This window comes from Aquarana catesbeiana, linkage group LG13 (assembly GCF_042186555.1).
Source record: "Aquarana catesbeiana isolate 2022-GZ linkage group LG13, ASM4218655v1, whole genome shotgun sequence".
In the NCBI taxonomy this organism is placed as follows: Eukaryota; Metazoa; Chordata; class Amphibia; order Anura; family Ranidae; genus Aquarana; species Aquarana catesbeiana.
Window position 1 is genome coordinate 120978348 of NC_133336.1, and position 27330 is coordinate 121005677.

The 27330-nt window shown below is 42.1% G+C and overlaps 1 protein-coding gene across 1 annotated transcript; it reads right to left on the reverse strand.

Annotated features, from left to right (window-relative positions):
• Positions 1-8972: 8972 nt before the first annotated feature.
• EGLN3 (egl-9 family hypoxia inducible factor 3) lies at positions 8973-26941 on the reverse strand. Its single transcript, XM_073610566.1, has 5 exons — positions 26259-26941; positions 21410-21529; positions 17984-18120; positions 17180-17253; positions 8973-9731 (listed from the first exon to the last, which is right to left on the reverse strand). The coding sequence occupies exons 1-5, from the start codon at positions 26613-26615 to the stop codon at positions 9697-9699; spliced, it is 723 nt and encodes a 240-aa protein (XP_073466667.1). The 5' UTR covers positions 26616-26941; the 3' UTR covers positions 8973-9696.
• Positions 26942-27330: the final 389 nt, after the last annotated feature.

Consider the following 27330-nt stretch of genomic DNA (forward strand, 5'->3'; position numbering starts at 1 on the left):
AAACACATTCCTAAGTTCAACTGTGATGCATGTTGATGGCCCATTTTTTCCCATAATTTCCCTAAAAATTGGGTTCCTGCAGTTAGATGCACAGCCGCTGTGTGCGTGGGGGTATGTACCCCTGGTGCATATCTGGTTCCCAGAAGTGGTGGCCAGCACACAGGAATGACATCACGCCCCTACAGGAAGTTGCTTGTACTGCTGCTAATTTCTTCCCACCGCCATGTCCCGCTCACTGTTCTCTGAGGAAGAGATGATCCCTATTTGCAAATTAAGATCATTTTTTATTTATTTTTACATGGGGTGGTGTTTGTGTGGGAGGAAACCCGGAGTACCTGGAGGAAACCCACGCAGACACAGGGACCCTTTTTGCTGCTCGGTGAAAGTGCTAACCACTACACCACTGTGCTGCCCAAATATATATCTATAGATGTAGGTTCTTCTGTCCACCAGCAGAGAGAAGTTGGGTAGATGCCACACTCCCAAATCATGTCTGCGAATGTCATAGTTTTACAATGCCTCATGGGATGTGTAGTTCCGCAACAGCTGGAGAGCCGTAGTTTGAAGATTTCTGATCACTCTAGCATGTCTTGAAAAAAAGTGGTTTCTCATGTGCCTTGTATAATGCCCAAGAAATATTGTTTGGAAAATACAAGTTGGTCATCATGGCACATCTACATTCCAAATTTGGCACTTAAGATGGTCATGCACTATGCAATCTGATTGGCCAATCTCTGTCGAACTCGATATTTAGGCAAAATAGGTAATAGGAAGACGCACTTGAACAATTAATTTAAATTATAGGAAATCAAACAGGCTCTTGCACTAAATCTAATTTATTTAAGATTTAACTGATTGCAGTGTATGGTCACCTTTAACCACTTGCCACCCGCCCACCGTCAAATGATGGCCTCCCAGAACGACTGCTCTTGCGCGCCCCGGGGGCAACCCCTAGGACACGGTGCGACCCCGATCTGTGTAAAGAGCCGCAGCCGTGGCTCTTTAACCATGTGATTGGCTGTGTGCAATCACAGCCAGTCACATGTAAACGCGGAGATGCCGGTAATCGGCGCTCCCCACCTCACACTGACAGAGTGTGAGGAGAGGAGAGCTGATCAGCGGCATCTCCTCACAGGGGACAGCTAGGTATGTAATCAGGACACTGATCATCAGTGCCCTGATTACAATTGATTGCCCACCACTGCCAGCAATCAGTGCCAACCAGTACCCACAGTTGCCACCAATCTGTGCCCACAAGTGCCAGGAATCAGTGCTCACAAGTGCCAGCTATCAGTGCTGCCCATCACTGCAGCTCATCGCTGCTGCCCATCAATGCCACCCATCAGTGCCCATTGGTGCTGCATATCCGTGCCGCCTATCCGTGCCGCCTATCCGTGCCCACCAGTGCTGCCTATCTGTGCCCAGTGCCACCCATCAGTGCCGCCTATCAGTGCCACCTATCAGTGGCCATAAGTGCACCATACTCATGCCTCCTCATCAGTGCCACCTCATCAGTGCCCATCAGTGCAGCCTATCAATGCCCATCAAAATTTACTGAGAGAAACTAAGAAAAACTTTTTTTTTTTCAAAAATTTTGGTCTTTTTTTATTTTTTAGGAAAAAATAAAAAACCCAGGAGTGATTAAATACCACCAAAAGAAAGTTCTATTTGTGTGAAGAAAATAATAACAATTTCACATAGTTACAGTGTAGCATGACCGTGCAATTGTCATTCAAAGTGTGACAGAGCTGAAAGCTGAAAAATGGGCAGGAAGGGAGTGTAAGTGCCTTGTATTGAGGTGGTTAAAGATCGAGCGATGAAAATATACATTTATTGGTTTTAGAAACACTTCTCTTTTCATTGTAATGTATTAAAAGATTTGGGTAAAAAAAGAAAAAAAAAACATTTCAAAGATATATTAGAAGTAATAGGAATGAGATTAGCATAAAAAGGGTTAATTAACTGAGAATACCTACTGATTGCCTGACAAGACAGATCCAATGAAATGAAATTAACCAATTGGATGTGCGCTATTATCAATGAGAAAACCGCAGATACCCTAGCGACAGTTTCAGTTTACATACGCGGGTATTTATTATCGTTATTTGCGCTTCAAAGTGCGCCGGTTTGCACGTTCGGTTAATGACTTTTCCAGCGCACCAATTAATGTATGAACTGGCGCAGCGCATTCATCTTAGTATATCAACCCTCATGTGTTTAGTTACTATTACGAGGAGATCCAGATTTCCAAGAAACCGGTAAGAATTCAGTGGAACCAGGATGCTTAAAGTGGAGTTCCACCCACTTTTACAACTTTGTCTTAAAGGAATAACAACCCCTCCACTGCTCGATTTTGGATAACTATCTTATTTTTATTTTTTTCCTTACTTACCTTTTATGAAGTGCATTGTGTCCCAGCCTCACCGCGGCCAAGTGCGTCACGCCCTCTTCTCCCCTGCTGCTTCTGGGACCTTTGTGTTTCCTAGATTATGACGGCGCCATTCAGGAAGCACCGAGCGACTCGGGCATGTGCAGTAGGAAACCAGCAGTGAAGCCTGAAAGCTCCACTGCTGGTTTCCCTTAGTTGGAATGGGGGCGCCTGCACCCGATCTGATGGACGAACCGGCCTCGGGGTCCGACATTACGAGCTCCCTGGACAGGTAAGTGTCCTTTCTAAAGGTCAGCAGCTACAGTGTTTGTAGCTGCTGCTTTTAAAAAAAAAAACTTTTGCGGCTGGAAATCCGCTTTAAATAATACTGGAAATGCGCAGTTAAAGTAGAACTAAACCTGCAAATAAACTGCTAAGAGATAAATATGTGTGGTAGAAGAGATTTTGGATGTCTTTCCTGCCATTTCCTCTTTCTCTGCTAGCATTTTTTTTATGATTTGTACACTCACAGCCATGCATGTGCAGCTCAGTGTACAATTTCAGCATTGTACAGATGGTGTAAATAAGTTAGGGATGATGGGATAAATGATATTCTGTGTGCATGCCCAGGAGTTTCATTATTCCAGCCTAGTTAATCAAAATGGGCAAAAACTGCTGAGCACAATAAAAGGCAAGAAGCTACATTTGCTGCACTGAAATCCTAAGGAGTGATATCAGCCCTAACCAGCCTAAAAACAAGCCAGGCAACTAGTATTTTAAAAGATGGGCAACAGTGGTAACCCAGATATTTCTGTTAGGAGAGGTTAAGTAGCTACCCAAAGAAAGGAATAGTAACTGGTGCAAAAAAATGGTTCATCAGGCCTGATACCCATTACAAGATCTCATTGCTTCTATACCTAAAAGTGAAGGAGGATTCAGTTCCATTATTCACAAATATATTTGAAAACCACACACCATGGTCAAGATGACTCTTCATGTATGGCCGTGAAATGTAGCAGTGTCCTATACTGTGTGTGTGTATATATTGTATATATATACACATATACACACACACACAGTCATGGCCAAAAATATTGCCCCCCCCCCCCATGCATTTCTGTCAGATAATGCAACACTTTGCCCAGAAAATTGTTGCAATTACAATGTTTGCACATTATCATGTCTATATATTTTGTTTGTATTAGTATGGCACAAAAAAAGTGGAGAAACAAAAAGTCAGATCAGATATATTCCATTAAAAACTCCAAAAACTGTCAAAACTTACCTGAGGAAGCCCAAATCCTTTTGGGAGAAAGTTCTGTGGACAGATGAAACAAAATTACAGCTTTTTGGTAAAGCCCAATATTTTCCTGTTTTCAGAAAAAGAAATGAGGCCTTTAAAGAAAAGAAAACAGTCCCTACAGTCAAACATGGTGGAGGTTCACTGATGTTTTGGGGTTGCTTTGCTGCTTTAGTCACTGGATGTCTTGACCGTGTTGCATGGCATTATGAAGAATACCAAAGATTTCTGGGGTGCAATGTAGGGCCCAGTGTCAGAAAGTTGGGCGTCCGTCAGAGGTCATGGGTCTTACAGCAGGACAATGACTCAAAGCACACATCAAAAAGCACCCAGAAATAATTTAAGACAGAGCGCTGGAGAGTACTGAACTGGCCAGCAATGAGTCCAGATATAAATCCCATAGAGCACCTGTGGAGAGACCTCAAAACAACAGTTGGGGAAAGGAACCCTTCCTATCTGAGAGACAGCAGTTGGCGAAAGAAAAGTGGTCAAAAATTCCAGTAATGGGGTGTAAGAAACTCATTGATTACAGGAAGCGATTGATTTCAGTTATATTTTCCAAGGGGTGCGCTACCAATTATTAAATTGAGGGTGCCAGTAATTTTGTCCAGTTTATTTTTGGAGTTTTGCATGGAATGTGTCAGATTTAGCTTTTTGTTTCTCCACTTTTTTCTGTCATACCAATACAAACAAAAGATATAAACATGAGAATGCCTAAAACATTTAGGCAAAAAATTGCAACAATTTTTTGGGTGAAGTGGTGCATTATCTGACAGAAATGCAGGGGTGCCAGTATTTTTGGCCATGACTGTGTGTATATATATACCGTATATATATATATATATATATATATATATATATATGTATATATTATATATGCACACACACACACACGGACAAAAGTAAGTACCCCCAAGGAAATTGTTGCCATTTTTGAACAGGCAACCATTACATACTTATTTTTTTTTTTTTTTAACATTAAAGTTTATTTAAGCATTAAACTTGTTTACATGCATATCTGTAGAAATTAAAATTGAAAATGAAATGAAAAGTACAGTGGAGTAAATTTGGGTTATAACAGATGGTATTAGAGATTACATACTTATTTAATCAGTATCTACAGGTAAATGTGGCTTAACGTGGTTGAAAAGGTAAAAGAGATTTCTCCTTAATGCATTCTCTGTATTAGGCCAGGTTCACACTGGTACGACATACGCTCCAACTTTGGGAGCACGTCGCTTGACGTGTGTAAATCAATGATTTCCTATAGGAGCCGTCTTAATTGGTCTGACACAAGTCAGTCCGACTTTGAACATTCCTGCACTACTTTGGTCCTACTTTAGCCCATTGAATATCATTGAAGTCCGATCCTTGTCCTAACCATCCGACTTGTGGAATCCGACATGGTGATTACAGCAGCAGTAAAAGGAATTTATGTCACACTGGTATTGTTTTGATTGGTCAAAGGACAAGTCAGACTATCTCAAAGTTGGCGCAAAATCTTATCTTGTTCATTCAAGTCGGATGGAAGTAGGACTGAAGTCGCAGGGTAAAATAGGATGACAGTAGTACAACAATCGTGTCGTACCTGTGTAAACCTGGCCTTAAAAGGTAAAAAAAAACAACAAAAAAAAACTACTTAAAGTGGTTGTAAACCCACTTTGAAAAAAAAACTAACACCTGCAAGACAAAGGCATAATGAGCTAGTATGCATAGCATACTAACGCATTATGTAATACTCACCTGAGATTGAAGCCTTTGCTGCGGTGCCCGTACACAGCACCGGCCGGCGACATCACTCCGGGGGTTACTTCCGGGTATTGCGGCTCCGGCGCTGTGATTGGCCGGAGCCGCGAGGGCATCACTCCCGCGTAGGAGCCGCCGGTAATGGCCCACTCACTGAAGCAAATGGCACATACAGATACAGGGGATCTCCTAGACCGTGCAGGTTTAGGAGATCTCCTTGATAGCTACAGGTAAGCCTTATTATAGGCTTACCTGTAGCAAAAAGTGGTCTGTAAGGGTTTACAACCACTTTAATAGCAGCTCCCCCTAAATACTTACCTGAGACTGATCTCAATTCAGCATGGTGTAGATCTCTCCCAGGCTTGGCTGAAAGGAGCAGGAGCCATTGGCTCCTTCTGCTATCAGTCAAAATCTGTGAGCAGACAGCCGGGGGCAGGGCTGACCACGTCATATATCTGAGCAGACGCAAACAGCCCGGCTTGGAATCAAGCATGCATGAGTGCTCCATAGTAAGGGGATTCCTATGGCGGTACCCAGAAGGGGGAGGAGCCAGGAGCGCTGGTGAGGGACCCCAGAAAAGGAGGATTGGGCCTGCTCTGTGCAATGGTTTTGTCATGTCATGTTTTTTTTTAATAAAAAAGCTTTACAATCACTTTAGACAAATGACACATACAATTGGCATGTATTTATTCTTGTAATCTAATTTAACAAAAATGCTGTGTTGTCAAATACCAAAAGTAAAGCATGTTATGGTTTTGGGATTGTTTTGCTGCTGCCTTAGGGCATGGCCAGTTTGCAGTTATATTAACCATGCAGGGCTTGATTTAACAGTGCATTTAAAAAAAAAAAAAAAAGGTCCAGGGGGGCTTACTGTCAACACACCTATATTTTATCCTCTCCATCTTCCTGATGGCACTTATGATCTGTGAGTATGACAGATGCAGGGAACCTGTATTCCCTGTTCACTCAGCGTGTGTTTGTACCACAAGTCACGACCCGGCAGTCATATTTGACATTGCTTTCGGGTAGTGCAGAGGTGGTTCTAGTTCTTGGCTTATCTACATGGCTGCAACAAAAAAAACACATGTATTAGGCCAGTGTTATTTCCCAAACCCTTTTTCAGTCAATTATAGGAAGTATTCAAAATCTCAATATGATCTCGCTCTCTCCAAGCCACCACATGCGTGCCCCCCCCCCCCCCCCCCCCCATATTACATCATTCACAAATACCTCCAAATCTTCTATCATGGCAGAATGACAGAGGTGGAGCAGATCTGGACAGAAATAGGGCTCAGTGCCTGCCCTGAATCAACATCATACATTTCCATGGTGCAGATGGCCAGCACCATGTGTACATACTCGTTTTGCCCATCCATCCCCCCCACCCTGAAAACAAATAATGCAGTACTGTGGATAGGGGCAGAGCACTGTGTAGCCATGCTGACTTGGCATTGCTAAGGCTGCACAGTGCTCCCGCCCCTCACTGACACTGGTACTGGGGACTAACCTAGAGGGGAAGCAGCCCTACCCCAGCATCCCCCCAGATTTGGCCCTAACCATGAATACTGCAATATATCAAAGTATGCTCAATGAGAAAGTAACTATCAAAAACTATCCGAAAGTTGAAGTTAATGAAGGTGAAGGATTCAGGATGCATGTATTTGCAAATGTGTGCAAACTAAACCCCTGTTTTTAATGTGAACGGTTAGAAAGGATAATGCGCTTTGTTGCTGGCTGGAAATGTTTGTTGTTGACATGCGTTGCCCTTCTATTCTTGTTAAGGCCAGTTATAGGATGGCGTATTTGCCACTTGTTTGTACTGTTGGTTATTTGGTGAGGGGGCACACTGGTCACCTTCGCTGCCATTGTGCTATTTGCTGGGTGTCCAGTGCACCCCTGTGCCTTTGAGTGGGCTCCCTCCAGACATACGTGCCCTCAATCTATCCATTACTTTATATGTGAGTCTACTTTTGAGGATCTCAAAATTGATAGAGTTAGGACTGTAGATAATACCTGGGTGCCTTGTGGCAGCCTCTGTGGCTTACGCATGTATTTGAAAATGTGTGCAAATGAAGCCCCCGTTAACGTGAACTGTTAGACAGGACAGTTCGGTTTGTTGCAGGCTGGCAAGAAGAGATGGGAATTTTTCTTTGTTGTTGTTTGACACGCATCACCCTTCCATGTGCTCCTTGCTGTTAAGGCCAATTAAAGGGATGGGCAGTTTCCGTTTGTACTGAAGGATTCAGAACACCTTAGCAACTCTAACAACTTATTTTGCATGGAGGCCACAAGGACGGTTGGCCCATTATACAATATGCCTGCAAGTAATTTCTGCTAAAGGGGACGATATTAGCTTCTAAGGCCAAGGGCGTATTTACTTTTTTCTACAGCACACCTTTACATCTATTAATATTTTAGTCCAATAAATTGAAAAAGAAACAATTTCCTTGTGTCTTTATGCTGTATGTTTAAAACCTTTATCATCAAGCACTGTTAGAATAAAGATCTAAAGTTTGCCTGCTCAAATGTGTTTGAAAAGTCAACAATTTCTATGGCGTGTACTTGCCTCTTCACAAAAACTATGTATAATACTGTATCAAGGCTAAACCAAAAGCAAAATGTTCTCGTAAGTCCATCAACGCACAAGATACATGACGTTCAGCAGGATGGGCCTAAGACATCTGTTAATATAAGGGCAAATGACTGGATGTTGTTTCTCATTCCTAAAATAGCCAACTAATAGGGGTTAGAGCAGAATGGTATTTTCCCTTTGCCAACAGAGCATAAGTGAAGAGGTTCCCCCACTTGCTAGTTAGGAACAGAACATGCCTTTAAATGTACAGTATATGACAGCAATGCTCAAACCCATCCAGCTACTAATATACTGAGAACTGTATGTTACAGGACACCACTGCATTTACTGTTATTTGATACAGTTATGCACACTCAGCCAAGAGACAGACTATATGGCTATTTGACATGGCAGCAAACACCAGATGTAAGGGGTCAGTGGTGACTTTCCATTCCAGTATAAATATTATAAATATGCATATGAAAGATTTTAGGACTTCAATTTCTTGCATAAGCTTAATAATGACCAACTCTAATGCCCCGTACACACGATCGGACATTCCGACAACAAAATCCATGGATTTTTTCCTACGGATGTTGGCTCAAACTTGTCTTGCATACACACGGTCACACAAAGTTGTCGGAAAATCCGATTGTTCTAAATGCGGTGACGTAAAATACGTACGTCGGGACTATAAACGGGGCAGTGGCCAATAGCTTTCATCTCTATTTATTCTGAGCATGCGTGGCACTTTGTGCATCAGATTTGTGTACACACGATCGGAAATTCCGACAACGGATTTTGTTGTCGGAAAATTTTATATCCTGCTCTCAAACTTTGTGTTGCGGAAAATCCGATGGAAAATGTGTGATGGAGCCTACACACGGTCGGAATTTCCGACAACAAGGTCCTATCACACATTTTCCGTCGGAAAATCCGACCGTGTGTACGAGGCATTACTCAAATTACTTAAATTTTAAGTCACACTGCAAGACACTGGAATTTTTACACTGTTTATTCCGGGGAAAAAAAAAAAAAAAAAAATCAAACAAAGACTGCATAAAAATTAAAAAGCATAACCTCTTACAAATATCCTTGAACAATGCTGCCTGCTATAAAAACAGACAGCGATATTACCAAAGCATTTCAAGAGAAAATTATTTAACATTTTCATCACAAGGTAGACATGCTCTGACCCGCAGGCATGTGTTCTGGTCAGTGACCGTACCATTCCCTCTATCAATAAATGCATAATTATTTCCATAGTATATATATATATTATACATTATTATCAGTTCAGTCTCAGACTCTGCAGTATTTAAAACATGCTGTACCAAAATATAATAATGCAGGTGTCAGACGTAGGTTTTGATGATCCTGTACAGTTCACATGGGCAAATACTCTGTCATCCAACAGATTACAGTACTGACAGCGATGGTGGCTCCAGTGCCTCAGCTTGACTTGAGCATTGGCTTTATGGTTTATAGCCTTGAAAGTGTCCTTGAAAGATAACTCAGTCTGAGCTCCTTGCTTTCACTTCTAGACTTCTATAATGATGGAGGTGGTCTTCTTCGGTTGTGAAAAGGATGTGCTTTTGCAGTAGCAGGGTCACAAGCAAAGTCTTGGCTCTTTATAACCCCCAGCTTCACTTGTACACAGACACTATGCAGGAGAAAGACCAACATGCCATCTTTTCATGTGATAGACATTTAGCTGTCCTTGGAAGTAGGATCCTGTCTGGATTCTGTGTAAAAAAAAAAAAAAAAAAAAAAAGTCAAATATCCTACAGACAAAATACAAGTCACATAAAAACTAAAAATGTAGAAACAACTATATATTTGTATGAACAATTTTTATATCTTTATGGCTTTGTAGTCATATTAAAATTCTACAGAATGCATATAGACATGATAAACTCAGGAATCAGTGTTAAAGGTTAAGTTCAGTTTCAAACAACATGAATAAATGCATTTTTTGCAGGTAAAAAAAAAATGCATTTATTATTTTTATTTGTTAGCGACCTGTAAAGCATTGCACCCACGATCAGCAGATTGTGGGTGCAATGCCATGGTCCTGCAGACTGTGTAGATTTTGCCCATACCTCCAATATGAGCAGGTAGTTACACTCTGACAGGAAGCTCAATTAACTACCTAGAAGCACTCAACAGACCCTGGTAGTTCATTGAGAAGAACAAGACATCTGCAAAGGCTGTCAGGACTTGTAGTTTTCCCATTCACCGAGCACTGAATGGAACTGAATTGATTGCAACAGCGAGCTCACTGTGAAAACAGAGACTTGTACATTTGTAACATGTTACACCCTGAATATGGGTGAATCGTGTAACCAGTTACAGAAGGTGAATTTATCCTTTAATTACACTAGTCAGCCATCATTATGGGAATGTTTTACCATGTCAAGTGTCCAACAAATTAGTCGGTCCCTCTCACATGGACACATATGCAGTTACATGTTTATCAGTATTTGTGTGTTCATGCATTATGCAAAATCAGGAACATTCAGAATAAAGATTTTTGCATAGTGCTGCATATTTTCAGATCTGTTTGCATATATGTTTGCCTTGTGTTGCATATATTGATTTCCTTGATTCCTCAATGAGTATGTCACACATTCTCCAGTGCTTAGAAGTACAAGGTATTTCACAAGCTTCTGTAGGTGGGTAGCACTTAGAAAGTAAAGGGTGCAGTCTGATTAGTCTAAACCTGTAATCCATTATGCCCAATATGGGAAAACCATAGACTTGCTTTAACACTGAATTAGGCAGTAGCCATTATCAGCACCATAGAGGCCCTTTAGCAGTAACACATTTCAGGAAAGGTTGCAAGTGGAGGCGGTATAAAGATCAAAACACAATTTTAATCCAGCCGGGACAAGTACAGCATGACCGACTCATCAGATGACCTGGTCAACAGCGTTGCTCTAATACTACATCCATAGGTCATTATCTCCAACAGAAAGGTCTTTTACAACCCACCTGTAAACAAAACCAAAAGCATATCCAAAGTCCTATTCCATCCTAAATTAAATCTATCATTTGTGGCACAGTGTCATTAACAACATCTGCTCCAACCTTCTATTGTCAAACTACAGTATCTCACAAAAGTGAGTACACCCCTCAGATTTTTGTAAATATTTTATTATATCTTTTCATGTGACAACACAGAAGAAATGACACTTTGCTACAATGTAAAGTAGTGAGTGTTCAGCCTGTATAACAGTGTAAATTTGCTGTCCCCTCAAAATAACTCAACACACAGCCATTAATGTCGAAACCACCGACAACAAAAGTGAGTACACCCCTAAGTGAAAATGTCCAAATTTGGCCAAATTAGCCAATTTTCCCTCCCGGTGTCATGTGACTTGTTAGTGTTACAAGATCTCAGGTGTGAATGGGGAGCAGGTGTGTTCCATTTGGCATTATCACTCTCACTCTCTCATACTGGTCACTGGAAGTTCAACATGGCACTTCATGGCAAAGAACTCTAAGGATCTGAAAAAAAGAATTGTCGCTCTACTTAAAGATGGTCTAGGCTATAAGAAAAGTGCCAAAACCCTGAAACTGAGATGCAGCACGGTGGCCAAGACCATACAGCGGTTTAACAGGACAGGTTCCACTCAGAACAGGCCTTGCCATGGTAGACCAAAGAAGTTGAGTGGACATGCTCAGCATCCTATCCAGAGGTCGTCTTTGGGAAATAGGCGTAGAAGTGCTGCCAGCATTGCTGCAGAGGTTGAAGGGGTGGGGGTGGGGGTGGGGGTCAGCCTGTCAGTGCTCAGACCATACTCTGCACACTGCATCAAATTGGTCTGCATGGCTGTCGTCCCAGAAGGAAGCCTCTTCTAAAGATGATGCACAAGAAAGCCCGCAAACAGTTTGCTGAAGACAAGCAGACTAAGGACATGAATTACTGGAATCATGTCCTGTGGTCTGATGAGACCAAGATAAACGTATTTGGTTCAGATGGTGTCAAGTGTATGTGGTGGAAACCAGGTGAGGAGTACAAAGACAAGCGTGTCTTGACTACAGTCAAGCATGGTGGTGGGAGGGTCATGGTCTGGGGCTGTATGAGTGCTGCTGGTGTTCTATCGAATAGTGCCCTCAGTCGAAAACTGCTCACACATGCGCAGTACGGAAGGGCACTCCAGCTGATTTCCAGATCAGTTGGCATAATATCACCATAGAGCACACGCACATCATAGGAAGCATTTTTCGACCGGAGATACCATTTGACAGGCACAATTGAAAGCTATGCAAACAGTGGAGGGAGACCGTAGTTGTCAGATTGTGCCTCGCTGTTGTGGGGCGGGTTTACAGTGTGCTCAATGTCGGGTTTTGTCTGTGTTGCAGGACAGGTTTGGTGTGTTGAATGCTGGGTTTTGCCTGTGTCTAAGGGCGGGTTGCAACACAGACAAAACCCACCCTGCAACAGCGAGGCACAATCTGACAACTACGGTCTCCCTCTGCTGTTGTAATGTTCACATGCTGGAACCATGATGCTTTGCACCCTTGGCAAAAATGAGGGCACCCTGTCATGTTTGAGGGGCAGCAGCACCAAAGAATGTGACGCATTCAAGCAAATGGAGCCGCATGCAGTTGTAATACAGCATTTATAGGGTTAAAACAGGCATTAAGGCGACAACCTATTGCCTTCTTATTGCCTGTCAAATGCCTCTGAAAAGCAATCTTAATACAGATTGCTTTTCATAGGTGTGTCAATCTTGCCAGTTGCCATACATCCACTTTTAGCCTTACTGTATGTAGAGGTTATTAAATCTCTTTTCCTCCAGGTGTTCACTATATGGACCACTTATGTATTTATACATGTTGATCATATCCCCCCTTAATCTCCTCTTCTCAAGAAAGAATAAATTCAGTTCCACTAATCTTTCCTCATAGCTGAGCTCCTCTATGCCTCTTATCAGTTTGGTTGCCCTTCTCTGCACTTTCTCCAGTTCCCCCGATATCCTTTTTGTGATTTGGAGCCCAAAACTGAACTGCAAATTCCACTATAAGGCTGGGTTCACACCATGGTGAATTGGATGTGGGTTCCCCGCATTCAATTCGCAATAGCAGATTTTGATCGGCTTTCTATGGAGCCGGTTTACATATCTCCGCAGCGGGTCCGGTGCGTCTTTTGGTCCGTTTCAGGTCCGAATTCAGCCCAAAATTCAAACTGAAAAACGGTGAACCAGCGCGCTCCGGACCCGCAGCTGTGAGCCGGATGCGGTGATGGTGTGAACCCAGCCTAAAACTGACTTTTCTTTCAAGAGTACCATTTGATCTATAAATTAATTTATTCATGACAAAAAGTACAGATTAGCTTATGGGATGCCTGTTTTGTTGTGCTTTATGCCTTATTTCCCTATGTAGGTAAATAGAGCTTTGAGACATATTAAAAAATGTACTTAAAAAAAAAAAAAAAAAAAATGTAGAAGTTTAAAATACAATATTTAATACACAGGAGTTCAAATGGTTCTGAAGGCAGAAGGTTTTTTACCTTAATGCATTCTCAGTTCTGCTATAACAGTTTTTTTTTTTTTGTAAATGGCAGTCACTTGGCTGGAATGAAGACCCTTAGGCTTTATGAACTGAGCCTATACCAGAACTAATCCTCGCTCACATACATCATTGACATATGCTCTGCCAGCAGATAGGGCCGTGACAGCAGCGGCTGAATGAATACAAGGAGAACAATGAATGTAAATGTGTACATTCTATAAGGGGACATTGTGACCTCTGATAAGGACAGCTTCCTGCTTGCTTTAATCACCAAAGCGCTTGTGACTGGAAGTGTGATAAAACCTTCAGAGTCAGGCTCCTCCTATGACATACAGACAGGCACGTACACCGTGTCACACACGTACACAGTCACACACTGCACATGTTTTCACAGACCAGGAAACACACATCTGGATGCTTCTACAACACAAAGCTCTTAATAGCAATGGAAATGCAACCAGAGAAGTGCTACCACACTTCTATAAATACCAGCTATACGTGACCAGTTTAGGGGCCTAACCCATCTACAGAACCTGAGAGGAAAATGGTTAGAAACCGTCCTCTGAATTCCAACAATGTGGAGAGAGACTAAAGTTCACAAACATAGATTATACGCCTATAGGATTCGAGTGCGATCTTTATGGAGTTCCAGAGTTCAGTAAAAGCTGAAAGACCGGAAGAGCAATGTCCGAAATGGAGTTAGCCAAAGCAACTCATTATCCAAGCCGATGAAAGCCAAGTGCTTCTTATAGCTTACAGCACAACAATGATCGAAACAACTGTCCTTGTAGCCATGAACAAAGCAGAACAACCCAACACCGGTACAAGGCTCCATGCACACTAGTGGGGTTTTTTAAGCTCCTAGAAGCTATTCGAATTTTTTCTGCTCCCAGAAGCTAAATAGTGTTATCCTATGTGTCCATGCACACCACTTTAGGCTAATAGTGTTTTTTGAGCTTCAGCATCTTGGAGCGTTTTGCCACAGAAACACTTCATAACGCCATTAACAGCATTTTTAAAGCCCCCCTTTGTCTTTACAGGAAGTGCAAAAATGCTAATAAAAACACTAACACCAGCACTTTTTCCAGTGTTTTTTTTAGCTAAAAAAACAAAAAAAAAACAAAACACAAACACCACTAGTGTGCTTGGAGGATAAAAGGCTCTATGCACACTATCATTTTTTAAGCTCCTAGAAGCCGTTTTTTTTTTTTTAGTAATAAAAAAAATGCAAATAACAGCTTTTTTTCCCCCTTATGTACTGCAAAAACAATAAAAAGCTAATGCTCATAAATGCTTCTAAAAGCCACCAGCATTGTTTCTAGCTTTTCTTGAGCTTATGAAAAATGCTAGCGTGCATGAAGCCTAAATAAAGAACTAAAAAACACAAAGCTAGTCACACATCAAAAGATAGTCACAGCCCAAAATAAGTATTTCGGGTCATACTATATTTTTCCCCAAGTCATGTCATTTAGTGATTGTTATGATCAAGCGGTGTCATTGGGCTAAACTCATTCAGCAGAGATGTGGTCAATGGGATCCCAGCATCGTCTGACAAGGGGGAAAGGCTCACAAAGAAAACATGACAGATTGTGGAGGGTGGATACAAAACAGTAATATCTGCATACATTCTGGATTGCCTACAGAATACCATAGGAGTCGATGCTGGTTTTGCATTGATATGGATAAAATAACAAAAAATAAAATGTTAACTTACAGTGTATCTAAACACAAAATGTGCAAAAAAAAAAAAAAAAAAAAAAAGGGGGGGTGTAGTTTCCCATTCCTTTAGACCCTGTTCACATTACAGCGATTTATGACAAGCCGCATCCTATTGCCGGCATTGACAGTGTTCAAATTGATGAGACGCCGACTTTGCGGTGCCGCGTCGATTTGAAAAAAATAGTACATGCACTACTTTTGGCAATTTCGGGTGCGACTTTATTGAACATCTATGCTTGAAGCTGCACAGATGTCTCCAAAGTCGCACTGAGATGCAGCCTTGAAATTGTGCGATTTCAGGTGAAACCACGATTTCCAAGCCGCACTCAATGTAAATGGGGGCTAAAGCTGGATTTAGACAAGCAGCTAAGTCTATTATTCCTTTGATCCATGTTCAGATCGCTATTCAGAGGCTATTGACAGGCGACGAGGAGGCAATGTGACGCCTCACTGCCTGTTTTAACCAACAAATGTGCTGCAACCTCATACATTGCACGCAGTTGTGGGGCATTTGCAGAGCTTCTCCGTTTGCTTGAATGGGTCACGCTCAGTGCGCTTGCTGCCCTCTGATCACGACATGTCGGAAAGCTTTTGCCGCAGTTGGAAAGTAAAACACTGCAACCACAGCATGTAAACAACCCTGTCAGCTGCCATTGGTTGGGGGCACTAAAAACACAGCTCAGCCACACATTTTTAATGCCCCCCCAACAAAACATCTAAACTTATGTAATATCTGCCTTTGTTTTCCATTTAATTTCTCGTTATGTTTACCTGGAGCTTCTCAAGTAAAATGTCCTGTCCCTGTACAATATCTATGGAAGAGCAGTGTGGTCACCCTAAGACAGGAAGTATTTTAGGACTATATAATATCTTTCCCTCTCCTCTTCTACAAGTATAATGGTGAGGCGTTTTGTATCCCACAGAGATAGCTGGGAAGAATTCTACCTGATAACAGTCGGCACATAGTACAGAAAGTTGTAAGCTCACAAGACATCAATGGTATAAAATCAACAATCCAAAAGGCAGCAAGAGACGTTTATTCTGAAGGCTTACATACAATTTAAAGGGGAGGTTTTGCAGTAAAAGTGGATTCCCAGCCAAAACGTGTATTGGATAGAACGGGGAAGGGCAGTTCTTTTTAGTGTTGTCCCGATTATTCACCAAGATTCTCTCACTTCCTGTTCTGGTGACACCTAGAGCATGGCTATGAGTTAGATTTCCTGATTCCCCTCTCTGTAGTACACTCCTTTGAAGAATCTACACAAACAGGAATTTTGGCTTACAGCAAATTATAGTCCCACTGGAACTGATAAGGGGAATTCTTCCCACAGACAGCAAACCTAAGTGAAGTACCTAGTGTAGAAAACAATACATCCGAGTGCAATAATATAATGAATAAAGCATATCATAAAATAAATAAATTACAATAATGATAATAGTACAGTAATTAGTAAAGTGCAATAGTGCAAAATGATAAGGTGCAATGTGGAATCAATAAGCAATCTAGAGCTGTGCAAAATATGAACAGCTCTAGACTGCTTATTGATTCCACATTGCACCTTATCATTTTGCACTATTGCACTTTACTAAATACTGTACTATTATCATTATTGTAATTTATTTATTTTACAATATGCTTTATTCATTATATTATTGCACTCGGATGTATTGTTTTCTACACTAGGTACTTCACTTAGGTTAGTGAGCGCCACATATTTTGTTTTATAAATGGTTTAGTTATGCGAGTACACTTTTTATGTTGGCAGCTCCTTTCCAGCTCTTTGGTTGTTTTGATTTTGCGCATTAATATTCCTTCACATTTATTTAAGATAAAAAAAAAAATCCTTCTCCACTCCATCAACAATGTAAACATATATGTTCAGTTTTGGCTGGGGATCCAAAGAACAGCCTTTTACAATAGCCTTTGAAAGTCTATTTCACAGACACAACTTACCACTTAATCTTTTGAACCTCTGTTTAGCAGCTGCTCGCTCTTTGGCATCAAAATACCAGACTGTCAGAGCATACCTGTAATGTAAATATAAATGTGATTCCACGCTTGGGTCTGTGATCAATCAAAATCAACATCAAAACTTCTAAAACCAAATGTATATACAACAAAATTAAAAAGTACAGCGCTAAATACAAAATATAAAAAGTGTAATGAGCTTTAAATTACACAGTGCAAAAAAATAATTGTGCACGTGAAAACTCGTTACAAATAGTGCCAATCATCCATACACATAACAATCAGTGACAGGTGCAGTCGCATATACTGTATATATAACAATCTGACAAATCTGGATGTGCATAAAAAGTCGACTTAAAAACTTGGAACCACTCCAATGTGCAGCAATGTTCAATATGTGATAAGGTTGGCGGGGAAATCCAGTAAGCATCCAAACATAACTACTTCCCAGATCCCCTATGATGTCATCACGCATAGTGAGCTGTCGGCTGAGCGATCTGAGCAGGCTTACCTATCTGGATTTGTATTGAGATAAGCCATAGCGCTACTTCTTAAAAGTGTAAGTGAGCACTTTTTTTTGTTTAATAAAGCGGATCTTAACATACTACACTATATGGAATGCTGCTGGTTTCATTTTCTCTTTTCTGGGTTTTTGTTCCATACTGAAAAGAGCAGGATCCATCCTGGGCATTGGGCGTTAACCCCACAAGTGCTTATGACCACGAGGATCCGGCATGCTACACAAACACGACAATTATACATCAAATCACCACATGAGTCGGGGCTTACCTAATGGCATAGGAAGGCTGAACCTCGTGTGGATTGCGACGGTCGGACCAGAAAAAAAGCAGCCGGTCAAAGAGTGGCTCCACGTCCGCCACTTCTGAGCCGCCACCAGGGAAAATTCGCAGAACTCCCCCGTGAACCTGTAAAACCAGGGAGGTTATAGAATCAGAACATCAACTCCATGATCCAATAAAAAAACGATCCCTTATAGATGAACTGATAATATGAAAGAAAGAATGTAAAGAGGAAATACTCAACCCAAATAAAGGTAAATATTATATATATAAATTTATATATACATACACACACACACACACACACACACACACACACACACAGTATCTCACAAAAGTGAGTACACCCCTCACATTTTTGTAAATATTTTATTATATCTTTTCATGTGACAACACTGAAGAAATGACACTTTGCTACAATGTAAAGTAGTGAGTGTACAGCTTGTATAACAGTGTAAATTTGCTGTCCCCTCAAAATAACTCAACACACAGCCATTAATGTCTAAACCGCTGGCAACAAAAGTGAGTACACCCCTAAGTGAAAATGTCCAAATTGGGCCCAAAGTGTCAATATTTTGTGTGGTCACCATTATTTTCCAGCACTGCCTTAACCCTCTTGGGCATGGAGTTCACCAGGACTTCACAGGTTGCCGCTGGAGTCCTCTTCTACACCTCCATAAGGACATCACGGAGCTGGTGGATGTTAGAAGACCTTGCGCTCCTCCAACTTCCGTTTGAGGATGCCCCACAGATGCTCAATAGGGTTTAGGTCTGGAGACATGCTTGACCAGTCCATCACCTTTACCCTCAGCTTCTTTAGCAAGGCAGTAATCATCTTAGAGGTGTGTTTGGGGTCATTATGTTGCAATACTGCCCTGTGGCCCAGTCTCCAAAGGGAAGGGATCATGCTCTGCTTCAGTATGTCACAGTACATGTTGGCATTCATGGTTCCCTCAATGAACTGTAGCTCCCCAGCACTCATGCAGGCCCAGACCTTGACACTCCCACCACTATGCTTGACTGTAGGCAAGACACACTTGTTTTTGTACTCCTCACCTGGTTGCCATCATACATGCTTGACACTATCTGAATCAAATAAGTTTATCTTGGTCTTATCAGACCACAGGACATGGTTCCAGTAATCCATGTCCTTAGTCTGCTCGTCTTCAGCAAACTGTTCGCAGGTTTTCTTGTGCATCATCTTTAGAAGAGGCTTCCTTCTGGGACAACAGCCATGCAGACCAATTTGATGCAGTGTGTGGAGTATGGTCTGAGCACTGACAGCCTCACCCTCCACCCTTTCAACCTGCAGCAATCATACGTCTATTTCCCAAAGACAACCTCTTTATATGACGCTGAGCAGGGGCACTCAACTTCTTTGGTCGACCATGGCGAGGCCTGTTCTGAGTGGAACCTGTGCTGGTAAACCGCTGTATGGTCTTGGCTACTGTGCTGCAGCTCCGTTTCAGGGTCTTGGCAATCTTCTTATAGCCTAGGCCATCTTTATATAGATTCTTTATTTCCAGATCCTCAAAGAGTTCTTTGCCATGAGGTGCCACGTTGAACTTCCAGTGACCAGTATGAGAGAGTGAGAGTGATAACACCAAATTTAAAACACCTGCTCCCCATTCACACCTGAGACCTTGTAACACTAACGAGTCACATGACATCGGGGAGGGAAAATGGCTAATTGGGCCAACTTTGGACATTTTCACTTAGAGGTGTACTCACTTTTGTTGCCAGCGGTTTAGACATTAATGGCTGTGTGTTGAGTTATTTTGAGGGGACAGCAAATTTACACTGTTATACAAGTTTACACTCACTACTTTACATTATAGCAAAGTGTAATTTCTTCAGTGTTGTCACATGAAAAGATATAATAAAATATTTACAAAAATGTGAGGGGTGTACTCACTTTTGTGAGATACTGTATACACACACACCTCTCTATCAGACTAGGGTATTTTTTCTAAAGTCAAATAGGGAGACATACATGCTGGTGTCTATTAGAACCCTTGAACACTGAACCCCTCTCCTTTCACTCCAACGTGAAAGTCCGAATGCTTTCACACTGGAGCAGTGCACTAGCAGGATGCTCAAAAACGTCCTGCAAGCAGCATCTTTGAGGCGCTGTAGGAATGCTTTTTCAGCCGTAAGCGTGGGTTAAATGCTCCCCGCTAGCGGCCAAAAAAACGACGGTAAAGGGTCACTAAAAATAGCAGAGCTTTACCGCCAACCCGCGGCGCTGCTCAGTATTAAAGTGCCCTTATTGTAACATAGAACACAAAAGCCCATGTTGCTCACACTGAACTTTCAACTGAGAACAAGGCTGACCATATACCCTACAATTTGAATGGACGTCCTTTGGGTGTACCAGCAGCTATATCATACAAGGGCCTTCCTGGTTAGGTACTAATTTCACTGGTTGTTTAGCTTTGTCCTGGTATTACATAGTTTTGGCAACTCCTAACCTCAATACATTCCTTACATTCTCCCTGTACGATCTCCTTTAGATTTAGTGTAGTGAAAGGGCCCTCCAGACTGGCTACAGATTGATTGCATGGTTTAGGTACATCCTCATATTACATAGTTTTGGTATAACTAAAGCTGAATGCACAACGATTGTAAGGTCAGATTGGAACATGTATGGTGACCTTAAAAGTTGATTGCATTGTGTATGGCCACTTTAGTCAATCTGTTTTTTTTTTTTTTTTTCATATGACAATTTACTCCCTAGGAGTGCTCTCCTGTATCATTTGTAAAACAGCCAAACTGCAGAACTTGGCCACTAAATCTGGCCATATATGGATCAAAATGTGGCCAGTTCAGAAGGGTCCAGCCGAATTTCAATCCATCCATGGCTGTTCCAGTTCATGAGAAGCTGATCTAATGATCGACTTCTCACGAATGGGCTTGTTAGGAAACATTTGTCCAGTTAGCAGCAGTACTGATCACTGTATCTTGACAGGGGAGGAATCCCTGCTGTCAGAATACAATGACACAGCGGGGAGGATTCCTTCATCCACTTTGCTTGTGTGGATGGGGAAACCCATTGTTTCCCCCCCCACCCCCCATCTGACTGCTGGCTGATAGAAAAAAAAAAAAAAAAAAAAACTGATCCATGTATGACCAGCCTTAAGCTGGATACACACTATACAATTTTCTGTAGATTTTTTCCTTCAGATTTACCAAAACCATATAATATGAGGTCAAACCTTAAGAGTTTCAATTTGTATGCAATCAGGCAGGCCCTTGCACTACATGGTTTTGATAAATCTAAAGGAAATCAGACAAAAGTCGTAGTGTGTATGGGGTCTAAGCATCCAAAGCTACTCTAGGGTCTTACGGCTCAATCAAGAATTGTGGCTCTTTGTTCTGGGTTGCTCAGACAATAATTTAAGCATTTCCAACCTACCTTTGCATCCCAGTTCTTGTTCAGGTAATAGATGCAAGTAATGCAGCGTCCATCTTTTGTTGGATTATCTACATGGCGCACATAGCCAGCACCATTGCCTGGATAACAAGCAACCATTGCCTGGAAAATAAGAAAGCAATTGTTCCTTTAAGTTCCTGGAAAGCACTGTTTATATGACACTTTACATGAACTACAAGTCCCAGCATGGCCTGCATTTGGGGTAGACTGCTGTCACCACAGGTTACCTAAAGCTAGTCTACACCAGAAGTTCTTAACCTCAGTCCTCAAGTACTCCCAAGGGGCCAAGTTTTGGGAACTTCCCTTAGATAAAATAGCTCTTATCAATACCATGTCATCGATGTTGATTTAACCACTTCAGCCCTGGGAGGATTTACCCCCTTCCTGACCAAGCCATTTTTTGCAATACGGCTCTGCGTCAATTTAACTGAAAATTGCGCGGTTGTGCGACGTTGTAACCAAACAAAATTTTTGTCCATTTTTTTCCACAAATAGAGCTTCCTTTTGGTGGTATTGATCACCTCTGCATAATTTTTTGCGCTATAAACAAAAGAAGAGCGACAATTTTGAAAAAAAAAAAAAAAAATCAATATTTTTTACTTTTTGCTAGAATACCCCCCCCCCCCCCCCAAAAAAAAAAATTTCTTCATCAGTTTAAGCCAATATGTATTCTTCTACATATTTTTGGAAAAAAAAAAACGCAATAAGCGTATATTGATTGCTTTGTACAAAAGTTATAGCGTCTACAAAATAGGGGATAGATTTATGGCATTTTTATTATTATTTTTTTACTGGTAATGGCGTCGATCTGCGATTTTTATCGGGACTGCAACATTGTGGTGGACAATTCAGACAATTGACAATTATACAGCGATCAGCGCTATAAAAATGCACCGATTACTGTATAAATGTCACTGGCAGCGAAGGGGTTAACACTAGGGCTCGATCATGTGGTTAAATGTGTTCCCTTACTGTGTGTTCTAACTGTGGGGGGATGGGACTGACTTGGGGAGGAGACCAATCGTTCATATATACTAGGAACACACGATCTGTCTCCTCTCCCCTGACAAGACGTGGATTTGTGGGTTCAAATCCCAGTTCTCGCAGAGCAGAGATCGAAGCCACCAGGCACGCACACCGGCTCCTTAGGGACGCGGCGGGCGTCCCCTATACTCCTTAAATGGCCTGCCGTACAACTACGGTGATTTGCGCAGGAGTGCCATTCTGATTGATGGCGGGCAGTCGGCAAGTGGTTAAAGCAGCTGTGCAAAGCAAAGGAAAGCCCTGAAAACATGGACCGTTGGGGGTACTTGAGGACCGAGGTTGAGAACCACTTGGCTACACCATGCAAGAGACTTACCGATACAAAACCAACAGCAACCAGTTTTGTCTAACTATTGTCATATTGTTATGTAAATGTTTGACTGCTACGATCGGCTGCTCTAGAAAAGAAATGGGAACTAATAAAACAGTAATCCATGGGAACCGAACAACTGTAAATGTTTATTTTTATCTTTGATGTCCTGGATATAAATGTGGACACTAAAACTATAAGACAGCAATGTCAAGTACAGCTTTTAAATCTGATGGAATAATGCTCACCACACACTATACAATCTGAGTGTACAGATCTCTCAACTACTATGTAGTGCAAGGGCCTGTGTGATTGGATACAAACTGATTGGGGAAATTAGAGAGCTCCTTGTAGTACATAAAAGTAGATTGTACAAAGATTTTAATATCAGATTGTAATGTGTATGGTGACCCTATGGGGGGGGGGGGGTGTGTATTTACTGGACTCCCCTCAAATGGGGATATTGTGAATGTCTCAATAGTGTACAGAATAGTGAACAACGTGCCTCACCACACTACTGCTTTAGTTATTGCAGGGCAGGAGTTACAGAATCCTATAATGAATGGGGGCAAAGCCTTTGGATCACGTTCAAGGCTCCTGTACTGCAGTGTAACCGGGAATACAAAGCTCCATTATAGTCTTTACATGATCATATAACCAAGTATGGAGACGAAAGACTGAAATGATCAGAAAGGTTATTGCATTTGTAGTCCTTCTACTGAATAGTCAATTGGATTTTTCTTTCTTTTGAAAATTCTGAAAAATTGTTCAACAGAACGTTCTCTCTTATCATTGAATCAACTCATTTTAATTGAAAGCTTTTAAAACTGCCTTTCAGACCTGCTTTTGAAGGGAAACCCAGACGTATTAAACAAGTTTCCTTACATAATATACCATTTTTTCCCCCAATTAAAAAACCACATGCACAAAAATTTTGCCTCCTGCTTCTTTGACTTTTCCCATCATTACGAATGCCAATCTGTCCCCAATATCATTAGAAAATCAAATGAAGGTTCTAAATATAAAAGTTTACAAAATGATTACTGATGTAGGACCAGCTTTAAGTTGATGATTCAGCTACAGAGAATGCTGCATGTGAACAATATTAGGAGCGATCATTGAGGGCAGAGTATTCAAATGAGGGCAAATAATCCAGCAAGTAGAGGAAAGGCAATTCAATGTACAGATGTAGTAAGAGCAGGGTAAGACTACACCCAGGTCATAGAATGCACCGTGTACAGAGAGATCTGGATACACACTATACAACTTTTGCTCGATTTACCGTCAACTACGTACTGCAAGGAACTGCATGATTGCATACAAATTCAAAGCGTTTAGGTTTGACCTCATATTATATTCGGTAAATCTAAAGGAAAAAAAAAATCTAAAGAAAAATTGTAGTGTGTATTCAGAATGGGACTGACAATTTGGAGTTGATTTACTAAAACCGGAGAGTGCAAAATCTGGTGCAGCTGTGCATGGTAGCCAATCAGCTTCTATCTTCAGCTTAAGCTTTGACAAAAAAAAAAAAAAGCAGATTGGTTTCTATGCAGAGCTGCACCAGGTTTTGTACTCTCCAGTTTTAGTAAATCAACTCCTGTGTGTCTAGCAGAAGCCCAGACTGAGGGGTTCAGGTCATGGTAGAACTTTGTAACATCCAGTTGGACTTGTTGATAGTATTTCCAACATTATCTGAGCACCTTCTTCAGTTCTAACAAGTATCAGGAACATTCCCAAGCACTTCAATCTAAACATGCAACTCCGTCACCTAAATCTAAAAAGGCTATAATTGTAGAGGTATGTTCCCAACACATTGGAAGCTGCAAAGTGTCTTCAACAAGTCCAGCTAAATGTGACCAACATCCACCATCTATACCGTGACCTGCACCCCGCTCAGTTTGTGCCTACCTCCAATAAAAAATTGTGCCCTCTGATTATCTACCCTTCTGTGAAATGTCCTCCATATTACTACACAATTTCAACGCAATGGGGGTTATTTACTAAAGGAAAATCCACTTTGCACTTGGAAGTAAAGTCACTGTAGATCCGAGGGGGGACATGCAAGGAGAATAAAAAACAGCATTTTAGCTTGCACACGATTGGATGATAAAATCAGCAGAGCTTCCACTAATTTCAGATCAACCCCTTACATTTAGAGCGACTGCACTTTCAAGTGCACTTGCAGTGCAAAGTGGATTTGCCTTTCATAAATAACCCCCAATGTGACCACTAGCTGTGTGAATACTTCCCTAAAGAGGAAACACAGAAAAAAAGACAATACAGCAATACGAGCGCTAACCTAATAGTATATGAGGGGTATATAAAGGCTCATCTAGTCAAAAGTTTTTTTTCTTTTAGTTTTGGATAGAGTAGGGAAGGGTTAAGCCTTGTGAGTATAGGTTTTGCTGTCTGTACCATTGGAGATGGTTCCCTTCACTTCTTGCCCTAGAGACATAGCAGGAAGTTAGAGGGAATCTCCCAAAGTCAAGTGTATTCTCCTCATAGACAGCTGTTCCCACAGCAAGTGTCCCCATTGGCAGAGTCCCATTAACTCTTGTTCTGGGGACAACGCTAACATTTTAGATTTCTGCTCATGTTTTCTCTTGGTCTCCTGTACAGGTAGAGGTGAAATTTCCCCAGTGAGGACATAATCAAAGTGTGACAGAGGGTGGATCTCTGCCCCACTTTATCCAAAAAAACACTTTATTGTAGGTGGCTTTTGTAACCATTGGAAGATGTTCCGTTACCCCTTGTTCTGAGGACAACTCTAAAATTCTAGATTTCCCCTCTCAATGATGGTCACCACTACAAATAGGGGGCTAACACCCCCCCCCCCCCCTCCTCCAAACGGGGATATAAACTGCAATCGAAATTTGACAGGATGGTCCAACCCTTCCCCACTATAAAACTAAAACCTAGGTTCCGCCTAAAGATACAATTTAAGGTGAGAATGTGGAATAAAAAAAAAAGAGAAGGATCATCGTGGTGATTAAAGGTAAGCATGGGGACAATAGAAGCATAATCCAGAATGTGCATTTCATTAATTCGGAAAGTAGAGGAAGTAAAATACAGTGAGTACAAAGTCATCAGAAGGCCGAGGACACCAAGCACAAAAAGGGGGTAAAAGATGGATGTAATGAGTCCTGGTATGGGATTCTACAGGGGAGCGGAGGAAGCATCAAGATGAAAGCAGACTTCAAAGCATAACGTGACAACATGAACTAAGCAGACATATTAGAGCAAAAAAAAAAAAAAAAAGAAGAAGGAAAGAAAAAATAAACACACACACAACACACACCAACAAGACAGATGCATGGAAGAGGTTAGACTTGGCCAGAGGTTTGGTGGATGGACACCTGAGCTGGTGATGATGTGGTTTGGTATTTTTGCTTTGATTTTCCCAAACATGGAAGAACTCTCCACACAGACAGATGGGTGATAGGTTGCAGGGTACAGCCAGTACGACGAGGGTCTCACCTTGGACCTCTCCTTCACATAGCACTGGCCCAGATGGTTTCCACACAACACCACCAGCCGGTCGATCACCGAAAGGACCAGCCCGATGGCCTCACATCCCTCTTCGGTGCCAGCGATCCAGGCGATCTTGTCCCCCCGCAGGTGCTTCTTGGAGACGCCTCGGAGGTTCCCCGCTAGCTGGCCGTCCTTCAGGGCCCCTTCCTGGTGCAGGTGTCTGACCTGGGCCAGAACTTGGTCCCCCAACTCTTCTCCCAAGATGTTGTCCAAGTAACAGTAGCCGGCCGAGCGCAGACGGGGCACGATGTGCTCCAGGGCCAGCTTCTCAAGGTCCACCGAGGGGCCATGCTTGAGAGGCATGGCAGGTGGGGGAAGGTGACAAGCAGGTCCCAGGGTGACAGGTTACAAATTCTCTAGGAACATTGTACCAGAGGAAGGAAGAGCTTCACCTGCCTGACACACAATATGACACAAGGAATGTCCATGAGCCCCACAATGGAGGAGAGTGTTCAGGCAATGACTAGAGATCAGTCTTCTATGTACCTAGGGCTCTATGTATGTGCTGTCACTGATCACCTCCTATAAGGCTTCGGCTACGTGTCTGTATATATGTCTCCCTGCCCCCGCCAGCCCTATACAACCCTGTACGTGCAGAATGAGCTCTTTCCACTAGGAGGGTGGGGCTTGTCCCTGCATTTTAAAGTCGACAGACACGCCCAGAGGTCCCGAGCCAATCGCGGTGTTCGGCGGGCGTTGTCCGCTCTCTAGCAGGCAATGCATCGGGACGCACGTGCTCAGGGGATACATGTATGGAAAGTCTGATTGGCTGAGGCGGCCGTGGGTGGGAGCGGGTTACTAGGAGACGGCGTCTTAGAGGGCGTGTCAGCCGCCATTGAGGAATTCTGGATGTGCATGTAGCCTTTGACTGAGTAGTGCTGAGTGTAGTAAACAGAGCGAGGCGGAGGGGAGAGACAGGAGGATGGAGAGAGAGAGAGGAAGGAAGATGAGGGAGAGAGAGGAGGATGATGAGGGGAGAGAGAGGAAAATGAGGCGAGAGAGGAGGATGAGGGGAGAG

What these genes read in the sequence shown, in the direction of transcription:
- EGLN3 (XM_073610566.1), bottom strand. Translation starts at nt 26,615, where the DNA reads ATGCCTCTCAAGCATGGCCCCTCGGTGGACCTTGAGAAGCTGGCCCTG. An exon ending in ATGTGAAGGAGAGGTCCAAG is followed by an intron (nt 21,530 to 26,258) that starts GTGAGACCCTCG and finishes CTTATTTTCCAG; the next exon opens with GCAATGGTTGCTTGTTATCC. An exon ending in ACAAGAACTGGGATGCAAAG is followed by an intron (nt 18,121 to 21,409) that starts GTAGGTTGGAAA and finishes CTGGTTTTACAG; the next exon opens with GTTCACGGGGGAGTTCTGCG.